General features: G+C 30.2%; 1 protein-coding gene and 1 pseudogene across 1 annotated transcript; both read right to left on the reverse strand.

Moving 5' to 3' along the window:
* Positions 1 to 9004: 9004 nt before the first annotated feature.
* LOC148568817 (secreted RxLR effector protein 161 pseudogene) lies at positions 9005 to 9634 on the reverse strand (annotated as a pseudogene).
* Positions 9635 to 10117: 483 nt separating this feature from the next.
* Positions 10118 to 11028, reverse strand: LOC107636769 (uncharacterized). Its single transcript, XM_016340258.1, has 2 exons — positions 10704 to 11028; positions 10118 to 10437 (listed from the first exon to the last, which is right to left on the reverse strand). Exons 1-2 carry the CDS (start codon positions 11026 to 11028, stop codon positions 10118 to 10120), a joined length of 645 nt encoding a protein of 214 aa, XP_016195744.1.
* Between the last annotated feature and the right edge of the window lie 5885 nt (positions 11029 to 16913).

Consider the following 16913-nt stretch of genomic DNA (forward strand, 5'->3'; position numbering starts at 1 on the left):
ATGTGATAAGTGAATTTTAGTTTGATTGATTATTGCTTGAGATTGAATTGAGTTTGAATTGAGTTATGTTGAATTTTGTTGATATATTATTGTTAAATTGAGATTATGATTCGGTCTTGATGGAAATAGCCTATAACGAAGATTTTTTAGTGAATTTTGGAGCTGGTTTACGCAAAATTATTGAGAAAAATTGATGAGATTTGATGGCTGAGAGATTAACTGAAAAACGGTAAAAAATCGGTAACCGTAAAGCTCGAAAACAGATTAAAAATCACATATATTTTCAAGCAGATTTCAATGAAGAATTTTTGAGTTTAGAAAGTTGTGTTTGTCACTAACATAAGATTATTATTTTATTAATGAAATTGTATTCTGATAAAAGTTTAGATTGATTTTGTAAATATATAAGTTTTGGAGTATTTTATAAAAATTATGGGTACTTTTATAAATTAAAATATGTGAGATTTAATTAATATTTTTCTAAAAATATTGGGACAAAAATAAATATTTAGAAGCTTGAGGTTTAAAGTATAATTTCTAAAAGTATAAGGATAAAGCTTTAATAAAGCTAGTTTTTGTATAATAAAAAATATAAATATTAAATATTAATTCTTTTTAATCATTATTGTAATTATACATATTTAGTTAGTATATTTTTGTTAAATTTATTATTTTATTTTTGTTTAATAAGAAAGAAAAGTAAAGTAATAAGAATTTCTAAAAGTATTAGAAACACAGAGTATTATTAAAGAGTTTTATAATTCTCTTTTCATAAGACATTTAGGAAAAGACGAAAGAATAGTGAGAACATAATTCGATATTTTGAGATTTATAAAGTAGAAGACTAAAAAAGAAAAAGAAAGAAAAGAAAAGAAAACAAAGAGAATAAAGAAGCAATGAGGTTCTGAATAGAAGTGTGAACTAAAGATGTGTAACCAAAAAGAGTAATTGATGGTGAATAATAGAAAAGATTATGTGAGAATCTACTGCAGAAGGACAGTCAGATAGATGGTGGTGCGACCATCGAGATTTGCTTTCCAGGAAACCTTCGACCTATGATTGCAGCCTGTGAGGACAGGGGTGTTCACAAAGGTTTTGTTATACATACTTTCAGCCTGGAGTCGCAGCCTGTGACGATAGGGATGTTCACAGAGGTATATCAGGCATATGTTGGCAAGGGAAAGCTACCCTGTATTAATAAGGGGTGTGTATAGGGGGTATGCCAACTAGAAAGCCATATTCGAATATGATTACCGAATATTGTCGGGAGCGGGTGTATAACCGACAAATGAGCTCATTACCTGTACTAGGAATAGGCATGCATCATACTTGTTTGCACATATCTACCTTTGATCATACGAATAATGCTTGTTATATGGTGTCAGGTTCCAATGGAAAGTACGCAGTATTCGGATGAAATAAAGATGCTTGCATGCGGTCCCATGCTTCACACAAGATATTTTAGGGCGTACAACGTCAATGGATACAAGTTTAGAATTATCGCAAAGGAAGAATGGATAAAAATTCAAAATAGTGGAGTTTATGTTTCTTCTAATACAAAAAGTTATGCAAACATGCATGACAATAGAGTGTTGTTGGCAGTATTTCATATTACGGAAAAATAGTGGACATAAGTGAATTGAATTGAATTATAGTTGTCATTTCATAGTCGTATTATTAAAGTGTATCTGGGCAGATACAACTATCAGTAGAGACATCAAACAAGACCATTTGGGTCTTACTAGTGTTAATTTCTCTCATTTGATACACACTAGTAATTGAGAAGATGATGACCATACGTATTGGCATCAGAGACTTATCATGTTTATTATGTGGATGATGAAGTAGATAAAAAAATAGAGTGTAGTGGTTCATGTGAGACCATGAGACTTGTATGACATGAGAGAAGACAATGAAAAAATTGAGTTAGTTTTTCTCCACAGCCATAGTTGAACATATCAGTTGGAGGTGACATTTGAGATTTACAACTGACAAGGGATGATGACATAGAAAACTCTGTAGATAATGCTTTTAATAATAATGATGAGACTATAGAATATAAATAGTAAAAAGTTAATGTAATTTAAGAATTATCTTAGTATAATAGACACAAAAATAATGTTATTTATGTTAGCAATTTGCTTGTTATATTATGATCTGGAGTTTGGTATTTTGATGTAAATTCACTGATTTATTAGTCTTATCTGAAAATATTTTTTTCTTTTTTATAACTTATTATTAAAAAAAATATTTTACAATTAAAAAGCATCATCATCATCATCATCATCATCATCATCATCATCATCATCATCATCATTAGGAGTTGATGGTTTAACAGGACAAATGAAAATGGAGAACTTTTTATCATGTGTAAGCACAATATTCACTAAAGAAATGGCTTTTGCCTCTCAATTCTCTTCACTAGAACATGTAATTTCTATTGCTAGAGACATATGGTTTAATAATCTTAATGTTAGTTATTGGTTGGAGGCTATATCAGCACGCTCTTGTTTCAACCAATATTTGGCAACGACGACTAAATTTAGCATGCAGGTTTGCACTGTAATGCTACCTTTAAAATTTTTTATTTACTATTCTAGTTGCTCCAATGATATTTTTTATTGTAAATTTGAAACTTGCAGGGACTGCATGAATGGAGAGCAAAGTACAATAAAAAATGTGGATATGCTTTTGTAACATGTGCATCTGGAAAGAGTTTTAAAGATATACTTGTTGAATTGAAGGTAAATAAATAAATCTCTAAAATAGAAAGTCCATCATTTTTGTGATGGTATCTTTTGCATAAAAGATCCTGAACTATATTTTGTATTGTGTAAACATGCTAAATAAACAAGTATCTTGTTGAGTTAGATATTGAATCACAGGAGAAAATGAAGATTATAGAATTGCACCTTACAGAATTTTTTTTACAAGAGAGAACAAATCTACTCTAAAATTATTAACCAATTTGCTATAACTAGTCCTAATAAGGCATATGGTACTTGTTGTTTATTTTGTTTGGTCTTGAAAAATGTCTTAACATTTTAATGTACATCTTTTTTCTAAATTAGCATTTAATTAAACGTGAAAATTCTTACTTATGACTTGAGTAAACTTACATTATTTTATGCATGCTGAAATTTTTAGAATTAGCTGAAGATTCAGGCAAAATAGTTAATGGTACTCCAGATGGAGCAAAGACTGTGACACGTGACAATTTAGCTAAGGTCACCTCCCTTAAAATTGACATTGCCATGCATTTTGATCTAAATAAGATTTCGAAAGAAGATAATAGAGCTTTAGATAGACAACAACTAAAGGATGATGTACGTGTTGTAGATAGTGGTTCAACATTAATAAAAAGCCATAGTTTGGAGATAATTTATTAGATACTCTAGCACGTGAAGCATGTAGAATAATGACAGAGTATTTTTTGCCAGGTCAATATATACGATGTTTCAAAAGAAATTTGATCTGAACAAAGCACTAGTAATTGATGATGTAATAGACTTGCTGATATTTGATTTTAAGACTTGGGTTAATTTATCTAATTTTGATGGTTAGGATCGTAGTATTAGATATTTTTCTATGGTACAAATATTTTAGTGAGGTTAAGTAAGATGCAACTTGAAAGAAGTCTTAATTTATGCTTAATTGAATTTTGTTTTATTTTTATGAATTCATTTTAAATGATGACTTATTTTCTTTTAAATTTATCTCTAAATGCAAACTTAAAAGATCTTATACTAAAAGAGCAAATTTAATTACTAAATTTGTTCACACGATAAAAAAATTTTAAATATTATTTCGAATTATTTTGTTTAAGGTCATTTTTGATATTTTTTCGCAACAACTTTTATTTTGTGAAATTGCACTATAAATTCAAAAAGAAACGACATATTAGGGCATTATAATTTCACAGCGGTTTAAAATGAAACCATCGCTAAATAAGCTAAATTAGCAAGGTTGTGACATAACTGTCACTAAATTTAAACAAAGTTGGCCGTGAAAACACTTTGCCGCACTAACTGCTGCAAAATGTCCTTTTGGCAACGGTTTGGGTCACCACCAAACCGCCACTAAATCTTCGCTACATCGAGCTAATTTGGGGCATTAACCACTGCTTAGATTGCTTTTTGCAGCGGTTTCGGTGAACCGCTGCAAAATGTCTGCCTCTATCTACTGGATTTGTTATAGTGGCGGATGAACATATAGTGATGATTATGAGGATGGAGATGATATAGGCTAGGTTTGTTTCTGAGAACAGGACAAGACAAGACAAGACAAGACAAGACATTGAGAGCAAAACACAAAGGACAGAAATACAAAAATTAGTGTTCTTGTATTTTGTTGGTGATAAATTAGAAAAAATTATGAAAGTCTAATTTATTCTCATTTTTTTCATTCAAAAAATTTGAGAAGAAAAATATAATAAAAAATATAATTATAAAAAATTAAAAAGAATATATAATGAAAGAAAAAAAAAGTTGTATCTCTTATTAGTATCTTTATGTCCTTTCTATCAGGATAAATACAAAATACACTAATTCAGTGTCTCTGATCACAATATCTTTATTCATGTCTCATATGTCAAACTCGATTTTGTATTTCTGTGTCCTTATTTCAGTATCCCGTGCTTGTAAAAAAAATTGATTACATGTTTACTGTCAAAAATAAATTAAAAACGTAAGATTAAAATTATTTTAAATCAAAATAAATTAAATATCATGAATATTTTTAAAACATTGTAAAAAGTTTTAAGATAAAAAATATAATTTATCATTTTTTAATTCAATTTAAAAGGATGTGTTTGAGATTGATTTTGTGACTAATATACTGGGGACAAATTAGTGACCTAAAAATTAGCGACTAAATTATCAGTCTCAAAATTAGCGAAAAAAGATGGGTAGCTACTAGCTAGTAATATTTGACTACACCATCAATTCAAATAATTGGTTGCTCAATGCTCAAAGTTAATTGCTAAATCAATCCTTCAAAAACTTTGGCGGCACCGAAGATATAGTTACTCGCCTATCATTTGCCAAATTAGTAGTTAAAGGTCTTGGACTCTTGGCAATCGATTTGGCTTAAAATCAGTCACCAAATTATTGTTCAATATCCACATATTTCTTAAAATGAAGTTTTATTATTGTCTTCTTAACAATACTTTTAGTAATCCTTTAAATTAAAGCATTTTCTTTTTACTAATTATTAATTGGTTCAGATCAATGAATGTCTCAAATTCCATTTGTATGAATCGAAAGGGAAAAAAATACGGAGAGAGTATTTAGTATCAAAAATTAGTTTAAGTTAAACTAATTGGAATCTGATACATATAATACTCACAACGGCAGCAATTTAAAAGAAAATATTCAACTCTTGGATTGGAGCGGTTATTTATTTATTTTTTGCTTTTGGTATATATACCTAGAGAGTTTGTTTGTTTGTGCGTCAGAATTTCCAATTTTGGTAATATTGAAAGTTTTAAATACATATGAAAAAGTCAAATTGATTTGTTCTTGCCGACATCCAAAATTTCATGGATGGAACTGTGTGGGAAATGGGAATCCCAAATTTCATGTCACGTGGGAAACATTCGCTTCCGCTCCTCTATATGTCACGTGACAATTTATGTGGTATTAATATATTTATATTTTATTTTAAAAAAATAATATTATTACTTCTATTTTTGATAATGTTATTTTACATGTGATTACACATGATTTGTTTACCCTACATATTTACATGAATTTATAATATTAAGGAATGTGAGTGATCATGATAATATTCATTCTCTTATTTAATAATTAAAATGTAGTTATATATTTATAATTAATTGATTCACCATTGGAATTATAATCTTCTATTTTATATAATCAATCAGTTTTAAAAAGAATGTTTCAGAATTACATAATATAAATTAAAAAGTATTCTGTGTTCATAATATTTTATGTTACAAGTTAAAAATAAACCAGACAGAAAAAATTAAAAAATATTAGGAACAGTAGTAATTTAATACAAATAATATAATATAATATTTTTTAATATTATATCAATACTAAAAATAATGTACTGAGATAACCTGAAATGAGTTGTGTGTAAGTAGATTGGTAAAAAAGGTCGACGATGATGGCAAATAGGCTTAAAATACCTTCACATCAGTTTTAGAAGGGTAGTTGAATACCTGTAAGAGATTTAAGTCAACAAGAATTTAAGCAATAAATTTAAAGATGATCTAGATATTTATAAACGAATTAGATAACAAAACATAGTCTTACCTGAAAATAATTTTACTGATGGTAGGTGATTATCCTTTTATTATTGGTGATACTTACGCAGAATGAACAGTTAGACTTCTTCTGTCTATGTAATTGAAGCAGTAGTAGAGGAACTTTTTTACTTTCTCCCAAGTTGGGTCAAATTCAGGTCTTAGAATTCGTTTTTGATGCGGATAGAATACCAGTATCGATTATTAGTTACATCCAATCTTACTAAATAGGCCAGGTTGGGTTTCGCTTACTAGATTAGGGGATCCCTCTTGGTTTTTGTTGGGCTTTTAATAATAGTTCAATTTTGTAAATATAGCTATGAATAGATTTATGAAACACTAACATTTTATTGGGTTGCCATGTCAATGTGTCAAACATATTTTTAATACGACACTCATCCTGCACTTGTTTGATATGTGTGTCTTTTTTATTCAACCGTGTCTTGATAAAAGATAAAGAACTTCTTTAGACAAGTTTGGACACATTTAAATTTTATCACATATCAGCGTGTCCAACTTTATTCTTAACTTGTATTCTTGAAATGAATTTAAAAATAATATATTATTATTTATTAAAATAAAAATTATTTTAAATACTTTATATAATTAAAAAAATTAAAATTAGTTTAAATATTAATTTATATTTGACTATCAATCAAATATTAAAATATTATTACAATTTATTTAAAAAGTATTATATATATATATCTCGTGTTTTCGTATTTAGTAAAAGATTAAAACAGTGTGTTCATGTATCTTATATCATATCATGTTCTATATTTATGTCAGTATCCACATTAGTATCTGTACTTTATAATAAAAACCATAGTTATAAAAATTGAACTGGACTAATCGGTTCGACTGAAAAATCGATAAAACTGATTTAGTTGATTCTTTGGACCGTTCAAGAAAGAGAATCGATCAAAATCGGCGAGAACCGAAGAAAATTAATCAAAACCGGTGAGAACCAGTGCAAACCGGTCTAACTGAATCAATCTGTTGTGAAAATTTTTCAAAATGCTAAAGCTAAGGTTCAAACCAAGAACCTTGGTATTACCACCTCTTTTCCTTATCACCCAACCATCTATTATATATGACAAATAATAATTATATAGTATACATTCAATTACATAATTTTATAAATATCTAATTTAATTTAATTTTTTATTTTCTATTTTTTGAATTAATTATATGTCATTTTTAATATAAATATAAATTTCACTAAATTTATTAATTTGCTTGATGTAATGTTAGTATTGTGATTAAAATTATTTATTTTATGCTAGTGTTAAAATCTACTGATATTATAGTTAGATGATAGACTTTGTGAATTAATTGTTACTCTTATTGTGTCAAATTAAGATACTATTAGTAGTACTGATAAATTTTATGTTTTACTATTAGTTATTTTTAAAATTTAAGACTTCATTCTTCATAAAATGTTAGTGAAGATATATATTTCAAATTTTAATTTTAATTTTTTCTATTATTTTACGTGAAACCGATTTTACCAGTTTAACCAGTAATTTATCGGTTGAACTAATAAACTAGTAAATCAGTAACTTGATCGGTTCGATCACCAATTCGATTCTGACCACTATGATAAAAACAAATACATTTATAAAGAAATAATACCACCTATCAATAGTTTGAACATTAAACTACAAATACGATTAATATTATGAAACGGATGGACAGAGTAATCAATAATTCTTAGTGATGGTTATTGCACTTTCATAACCTCCTTATCTTGGTGTCTCACTGCACTTTTAATTTATTTTTGATGGCCGCGTATAGATAATACTAATACACTTTTGTATTGAATATTTTTATATAAATAAAATATATTTTATATACCAAAATAAACGTAATATTAGATAATTTTATGTATTTAGATAATCACATCTCATACACAATGCATAGAGGAAAGATTAAGGCATACACGTCCGAGACATGTAACATTTGCGTTTGGCTTAATTCTATATATATATATAATATGTGAAAATTTAAATAATTGCATCTCGATATCATTTATTAGTTTGATATATCTTTATTCGGATGTTGTGGTTCCAAGATGATAAACACATATTTACACCACATCTAACATACGTTTTTTTCCGCAACATTACACATTGCAAGGATAATACTATAATACCCACAACTTAATTAGTCTTAGGATCACTCACTCGTATAAATGACATTATTATATTTTTTATTTCTCAAATTTATTAACACTCATAAAACAAAAGAGCACCTCTCAATTTTCGTAACACAATTTTTATTATTTAAAACATACTCAATATATAAGACATATGTGCCTTTATATAGGCAAAATTTTATACTAAAAATTCATAATTCTACTAACTTTATAATATACATATTTATCCAATTTTGCTTCTTACTTTGACTTTTGAAATAAGTAATTTCTTGTAATTTCTAGTACATCTTGAAAATTCTTCAAGCTTAGTCATCAATCTTGAAACTTTTAATGCAATTCATGATTCTTCTAATATGGAGGTGATGAGTACAACTTGTATTCGATTCCAATTCAATTTGATTTTGAACTTCTTCAATATTCTAGTATATTGTAATTGTACTACTTTCTTGAATATTCTTGATTTAATTTTCTAACATTGCCTCCCTTAAATCAAGCTTGCAAAATTAATCATTCCAAGCATTTTTTTCAACTTGTAAAATAACTCTGTCTTTTAACGGTTTTGTAAAGATATCTGCAACTTAGTCTTCAGTGAAACAGTACTCACTAAAAACTTCTTCATTTACCAACTCTTTGATTTTATGAACCCAAATATCAATATTCTTCGATCTTCCATGATGGAATGCTGGATTTTTGCAAAGTGCAGTAGCTGACTTGTTATCACAAAATATTTTTGTTGGAGTACTTTGTTTTTCGTTCAATTCCTCAAGAATTCTTCTTAGCCAAACTGCTTGCGTTGCACAACTTGCTGCTGCTATATATTCTACTTCTACTGTAGAGAGTGCTACTACTAGTTGTTTCTTTGACGACCATGAAATTACACCAGAACTAAGATGAAATGCAAAACCTGAAGTACTTTTTCTTGTTTCTATATCTCCGACCCAATCACTATCAGTGTAGCCAACAAGGTTTATTTCATTAGTATTCTCATAATAAATTCTATCATTTAAAGTACCTTTGATATATCGAAGAATTCTTTTTGCCGCTTGCAAATGGTTGGTACAAGGCTCTTCCATAAATCTGCTAAACAAACCAACTCCAAACACAATATCTATTCTAGTCGCAGATTTATCATTAACACTTTTTGTTGGACACCTGTTTAAAATATGAATTGCTGTTGCGACTGCTTCTGCCCAAAATTCTTTAGGCATTTGTTTTGACTTGAGCATACATCTGACCGTATCCAGGATGGTTCTATTTTTTCTTTCAACAACTCCATTTTGTTGAGGAGTATATCTAGTTGTTAGTTGATGTTAAATTCCGTATTGCTTAAAGTATTATGAACACGCAAGATATTCTATTCCTCTGTCTGTTCTGAGAATTTTGATTTTACAACCACTTTGTTTTTCGACAAATGCCTTAAATGTTTTAAAGACATATCACATGCTTCTGATTTCTGCTTTAGAAAGTATACCCATGTATATTTACTAAAATCATCAATAAAAGTCATAAAATATCTGCTACCACCGTTGCTTGGAACTTCAACAGAACAGAGATTTGAATGCACAATTTCAAGTAATCTTCTGGCTCTCCATGACTTTCCTGTAGGGAATGGATCTCTGTGCTTCTTTCCCAGTTGACAAATCTCACAAACACAGTGCAATATCCACGATAAGTTAATCTTATATCTCTTCTCAAGATAATTGTCCCATACTCAGTAAATTGTAATCAAGTTCGGGAGCATAGAAAACATCATAAATATAACTCAGAGAACCATCTTTCAATCTAATTGGTATGTGCCATTTTCCTTCAATATGGATCTTTGTACTATTGCCAAACTTCAATAATAGTTTAACTGAATCATCTAGTGAAGAAAATAACTCCTTTCTACCAGACATATGATTACTGCAAGCATTATCCAAGTACCATATATTTTCACCTTCAGCACATGAATTACTTGTAAAAAATAAAGTCAGAGTACCCGGATTATCATTAGTATTTTGATGCTGATTTTCTGCAATGTGTGCATAATTGTTATTCACCATTTTGAATATGCAATCTGCTGCTTTGTGTCCATATTTTCACAATGAAAGCAGTTGAAATTGATTCTTTCTTGATAAAAATTGCCTCGACCTCTTTCTCGGTTGACAGGCCTGAAATTCGCTCCACCTTTTCCTTGATTAGGTGGTGTAAAATTATTATAACTTTCTTGGTTGTAATTGCCACGACCTCTACCTCTAAAACTTTCTCTGCCTCTATTTTAAAAATTAAAACTATGACCTCGTTCTTCTTGTGTACGGCTTGATTCTGTAACATTGTTAAAATTCACTCGACTTTTCAGGGCTTCTTCGGTTGATTTTTCTGACTTCTCCAGTATTCTACTGATGTGACTTTTCATGGTTCCTTGCAACTCTGCAATCGTCATGGTATCTATATCATGTGACTCTAGTATCGTAGTCACGACATGGTCATACTTCATCGGCATGGTGCGAAGAATTTTTTCCACCACTTTGCTATCGGGCATATCTTCTCCATAGACTCTCATCTTATTGACAAGGTCTGTAACACGAGTAAAATATTGTTCAATGGTTTCTGAGCTAGACATCTCATACCTTTCTTATTCTATTCTGAAAGACTGTAGCTTTACTTTTTGAGCTTTATCTACGCCTTTATATGACGGCTTCAACGTGTTCCATGCATCTTTCGCATTTTTCGCATTTGCTATTTTGCCAAACACCGTATAATCTAACCTTGGTGAATTGAGATAGCGCCAATTGATCTCTCCTCTGTTGGGCAGCATCTGCTCCTTCTTGCAAAGCAGGTTCAATGAAATTCCACAGGTTCTGGGCCTTCAAATGGGTAGACATCAAAGTCTCCCAATAACTATAATCAAGTTTCCCATCTAACTTGGGACTAGACCACACAATATTAAAAGTGTTTGTCATACTGACTCTACGAATGAACAACTATGCAAGAACTCTCTCACAACTCACAAACACTCAAACACCAGGTGCTGGATTAACCAACTCGCTGATGCCAAATACAAGTATAATACCCACAACCTAATTGCTCCTAGGATCACTCACTCATATAAATGACGCTGTCATATTTTTCATCTCTCAAACTCACTAACACTCATAAAACAAAGGAGCACTTCTCAATTCTCATAACATAATTTTTATTATTTGAAACACACTCAATACATAAGGCATATGTACCTTTATATAGGCAAAGTTTCATACTAAAAATTCATGATTCTACTAGCTTTATAATATACATACTTATCCAACTTTGCTTCTTACTTTGACTTTTCAAATAAGTAACTTGTAATTTCTTGCAATCTTGAAAATTCTTCAAGCTTAGTCATCAATCTTAAAGCTTCTAATGCAATTCATGATTCTTCTATTATGAAGTAATGAGTGCAACTTGTATTTAATTCTAATTCAATTTGATTTTAAACTTTTTCAATGTTCTAATATATTGTAATTGTACTACTTTCTTGAATATTCTTAATTTAATTTTCTAACACACATCCCAGTTATATTCAAGATCAAGTTAAACAAAATTTTTATACACCTCGAATGTACTGTATCCAAGATATATCTTAATTTTTTTTATATGTATTCGAGATGTGATTATGTATTTAAATATATAATTTTATCTAGTATTAAGTAAATTAGTGTATAAAATATTTCTTTTACTTATATAAAAAAGTCCCTTTTTGTATTTGCTCATTTTTTGTGTGTTTATCAACTCCTTTTTAATTTGTTTATCATATCCGCACATATACAGCATAATTATTTAATTTGACATAGTTGGAAATAAATTAATTGTTGGTTTCATATTTTATATTGAATTTTGATGATAAATAATGATAGATATAATTTAAAAAATTTCATTAGTTATTATTTATTGGTTTAATTTGTTCAATTTTAAGTACTAATTTTTCTAAATCATTTATTAAAAACTAGAATGATATAACACTTGAAAAGAACAGATTTATTGAAAAACCACCTCAAAACTGGCTTTTGAATAACCATCTCATTTCAAAAGAGGCAAAGACTTTATTCCAGCACCTAAAAAATAAGACATACATCGTCACTAAGACATTAGAAAAGTTTCAAACTAATGGATACATACATGTTGATCAAGTTAGACCTTTAAAAAAAAGGAATTTAATAATTTTTCATGTATGATAAAAGCATTGTACAATTGAATATATAATTGGGGCCAGGTCATAGACACATACATATATACTGGATGCATGGTGCAATTATAACGTAGACACTCACTATGATGACGTGTTGTATGTGGAGAGTCTAAGGGACCGTTTTCTGGTTGGATATCATATCCCCGACATGAAAATTGTGATTCTGATTGGTCATATTATCTTTCAAATCTACACACTCTTTTGTGTCGAAGGTAAGTAAGTGTGCAAATGCCGACATCAAGAACATACATGTGCAAAACTCACCACGTACACATAATAGTGATGGATATTAATTAATTATTTCCCAATTTCCACAGCCATGTGCATGCTCCAATTCTTTGGTCCCAACTATGACACTCATCGAATACTTTCATCCTTAATGGACTCTCCACTGTATATCAAGGCTTTAGTATTATTCACTCTCTTCAGGGTAATTAGCTTGTAAAATAACGCTCTTTTTGAGGGAAAAAAAAAAGTTAACAACTACTCAATATATTCATTAGAAAAATTCTTATCATAACATTTTCATCATAATGATAGGTACTTCCAATATTTTGAAACTTTAGAAAAACATATATTATAAATGATCATCAATTATACGTTTTTTTACTTAAATAAATTAAAAAATTTCTAAAATTATTGGTATCTTCTTGTCGCCTGAACTTTAATTTTTCGTCTTCCACAGGAGATATCGACTAAGCTTGTGTGATAATCTCAATTTGAGAAGCAGATATAATTTCTTTTCATAGGTTACTTTTAGAGAATTTACAGATTGTGTTCAATAAAAATGTAAAAAATAATAATTATAAAAAGTAAAAAGTAACAAAGAACAAGTGTAAAACATAAAAAATTATAAAATTTGTATTAAAATGTGCAAAAATTGACAAGTACTTGAATGTAAATGATAAAATTTAAATAACAAAAAAAAAAAAAAGACAAAATTAAAATGACTGAAAGAAAAATAAAATCTCTCAATACATATATGGACTCATAATTTATGTTTTTGCATGTTAGTATGACTAAAAATTATTAGAGGAGTCATTGTATTGTGAATACATAAAACTTCCCTATCTTATTGAAACTAATCCTATTTATAAAAAAAAAATTCTAAATTAATTGGTATAATTTTAGACTTCAAATAAATTTACATTTCAAAAGATTTTAAACTTCAAGCAAACTTAAATTTTAAATAATTTTAAATTTCACATAGTCTTGGAAGATAACTTAATCGGCAAATCTAACTCATTTTTATTTTTTCCAATCATAATCTGTTTCATGCATATATAATCTTTAATTTTAATTGTTGAATTTTTTTTTATCAACGATCAATTATACCAAATTTTTGGCACAACACTCCTAATTAAAAAAAATTAAAACGAAAATGTCATCTTTTTTTCTATATATATAAATTGTATTAGGATAATATGAATTAGTGTTAAAAACGTTTATCCTCTAACGATTTACGTTTGAAATTTGCAAATCTATACACACAGAGATACAAGGCAACCATACAAAAGTGCGAATGGCTATTTAATGAAGGGAGACATCCGATAAGGTTACGAAGATAATAATTTAAATTATTTTATTTAATTTAATATTCATAATTTTATACATATAATATTTATAATTATATATGCATTACATTTAATATTAGGTGAATTTTATTATACTTTCTTTTAAAGAAAGGGTAAATTATCCCTTATGGTATATATATTAAAAGTGATTCACCAGATGAGTTTTATGAAATGGAAGAGATCTTTATGAATGCAATTGATGTACTTGAAGGTAGAGGAGAGCTTATGGTCCGTGATGATAGAAATCATAAAGACATTTGAAAAGATTCTTCAGATTCTCAAATCATAAATACAATTAAAGACATTGTTGTTGATGATATCAAATACAAGTTTCAAGGGATGGTAGATTCGGATCCTCATGAGATTAAAGACATTGTTGTCGATGAGGTGGAGATAAAGTCGAATTCAATTGCAGACAATAGGATTTGCAAGATGAGGTGACAATTATGCACAAAAATTTAATCACTTTCATGGGACAAAAGTTTTGCGGATAGTAAACTCCGAGGATGTTATCACCATACTGAAGAGGGTGGAGGAGGTGCAGTGGGTGAACCCTGAGATTGGAAAGGAGTTGCGCCTATGTAGCAGAGATTCTCCGTACCTCGGTAGCACAAATGTTGCCATGTGTAATGAGCTGAATACATATTTGCACCTTGTTGATGGGTTTGTGAGTTCACCTCGAAGAGATTTTTCCAACGGTGACAGCCACCACCACCACCACCATAGACTGGTGGTGCTAAACTAAATTTAAATAATCACAAGAGAGAGAAAGAAAAGTAGAAAACATATACCTAATTATTATGGTTAATATTTGATGAGCGGATAATTTATACGCTTTTTGGCATTATTTTTAGGTAGTTTTTAGTGTGTTTTCGTTAATTTTTAGTATATTTTTATTAGTTTTTAAATAAAAATCACATTTCTGGACTTTGTTATGAGTTTGTGTGTTTTTCTGTGATTTCAGGTATTTTCTGGCTGAAATTGAGGGACCTGAGCAAAAATCTGATTCAGAGGCTGAAAAAGGACTGCATATGTTCTTGGATTCTGACCTCCCTGCATTCGAAGTAGATTTTCTAGAGCTACAGAAGCCCAATTGGCGCGCTCTTAATTGCGTTGGAAAGTAGACATCCTGAGCTTTACAGCAATATATAATAGTTTATACTTTATTCGAGATTTGATGGCCCAAACCAACGTTTCAAGTCAGCATAAAAATTCTGGCGTCAAAACACCAGAACTGGCATAAAAGCTGGAGTTAAACGCCCAAACTGGCACAAAAGCTGGCGTTTAACTCCAAGAACAACCTATGCACGTGAAAGATTCTATGCTCAGCCCAAGCACACACCAAGTGGGCCTGGAAGTGAATTTCTGCACCATTTACTCATTTCTGTAAACCCTAGGCTACTAGTTTTCTATAAATAGGACCTTTTGCTATTGTATTTTCATCTTGGAATCTTTAGTTCATCTTTTGATCTCTTGATCACGTTTTGGGGACTGGCCTCATGGCCATGCCTAGACCTTTTGTTCTTATGTATTTTCAACGGTGGAGTTTCTATACCCCATAGATTAAGGTGTGGAGCTCTCCTGTTCTTCATGAATTAATGCAATTACTATTGTTTTTCTATTCAATTCACGCCTACTTCTTCTCTAAGATATCCATTCGCACTTCAACATGATGAATGTGATGAACTAGTGACACTCATCACCATTCTCACCTATGAATGCGTGCCTGACAACCACCTCCGTTCTACATGCAACAAGCTTGAATGTGTATCTCTTGGGTTTCTAATCTAAGATTAACACCTTCGTGGTATAGGCTAGAACTATTAGCAGCCATTCCTGAGATCCGGAAAGTCTAAACCTTGTCTGTGGTATTTCGAGTAGGATCTGGGAAGGGATGACTGTGACGAGATTCAAACTCGCGAGTGTTGGGCGTAGTGATAGACGCAAAAGGATCAATGGATCCTATTCCAACATGATCGAGAACCGACAGATGATTAGCCGTGCGGTGACAGCGCATTTGGACCATTTTCACTGAGAGGATGGGAGGTAGCTGATGCACATAAACTAGTTATGCTACGATTTAGGAAATTGCACGATCGGCAAAATTCCTTCCGGCAAGTGCACCGGTTATCGTCAAGTAAAAACTCACAATAGAGTGAGGTCGAATCCCACAAGGATTGGTTGAGTGAGCAATTCGGATTAGAAGTGTGTTCTAGTTGAGCGGAATCAAGATTGAGATGAGAATTGCGGAATGTAAAATTGGCGGGAAAAGTAAATGACAAGAAATTGAAATGGCGGAATCTTAAATTGCAATGAATTAAAGAGCAGAAACTAAATTGCTGAAATTAAAAGGGAATGGGGGTGGTTGCATGAATTGAGTTGCAGAATGTAAAGAGAAGATGGAAATCAGAAATGGGGGATTCATTGGGTTATAGGAGATATTGAGATCTCCGAATCAAAACACGTTTATCTCTTCCTCAAGCAATGCGTTCATTGAATTTTGCTTGGCAATCTTATATGATTGGATCCCAATCCCTTGGCTCACCAATTCTCTCTAAAAACAAACAAATTCCCAATCCCTTGGTTTAAATGTTCATAAGAAGAGATGATGCTTGATCACTGATTATACCACACAGTTTCATGAACCACAATTTGGTAGGATTACATGTCACAATATCCATCCAAACCCCAATCCAATTCACTGTG

This window comes from Arachis ipaensis, chromosome B4 (genome assembly GCF_059453495.1).
Source record: "Arachis ipaensis isolate K30076 ecotype BB chromosome B4, ASM5945349v1, whole genome shotgun sequence".
In the NCBI taxonomy this organism is placed as follows: domain Eukaryota; kingdom Viridiplantae; phylum Streptophyta; class Magnoliopsida; order Fabales; family Fabaceae; genus Arachis; species Arachis ipaensis.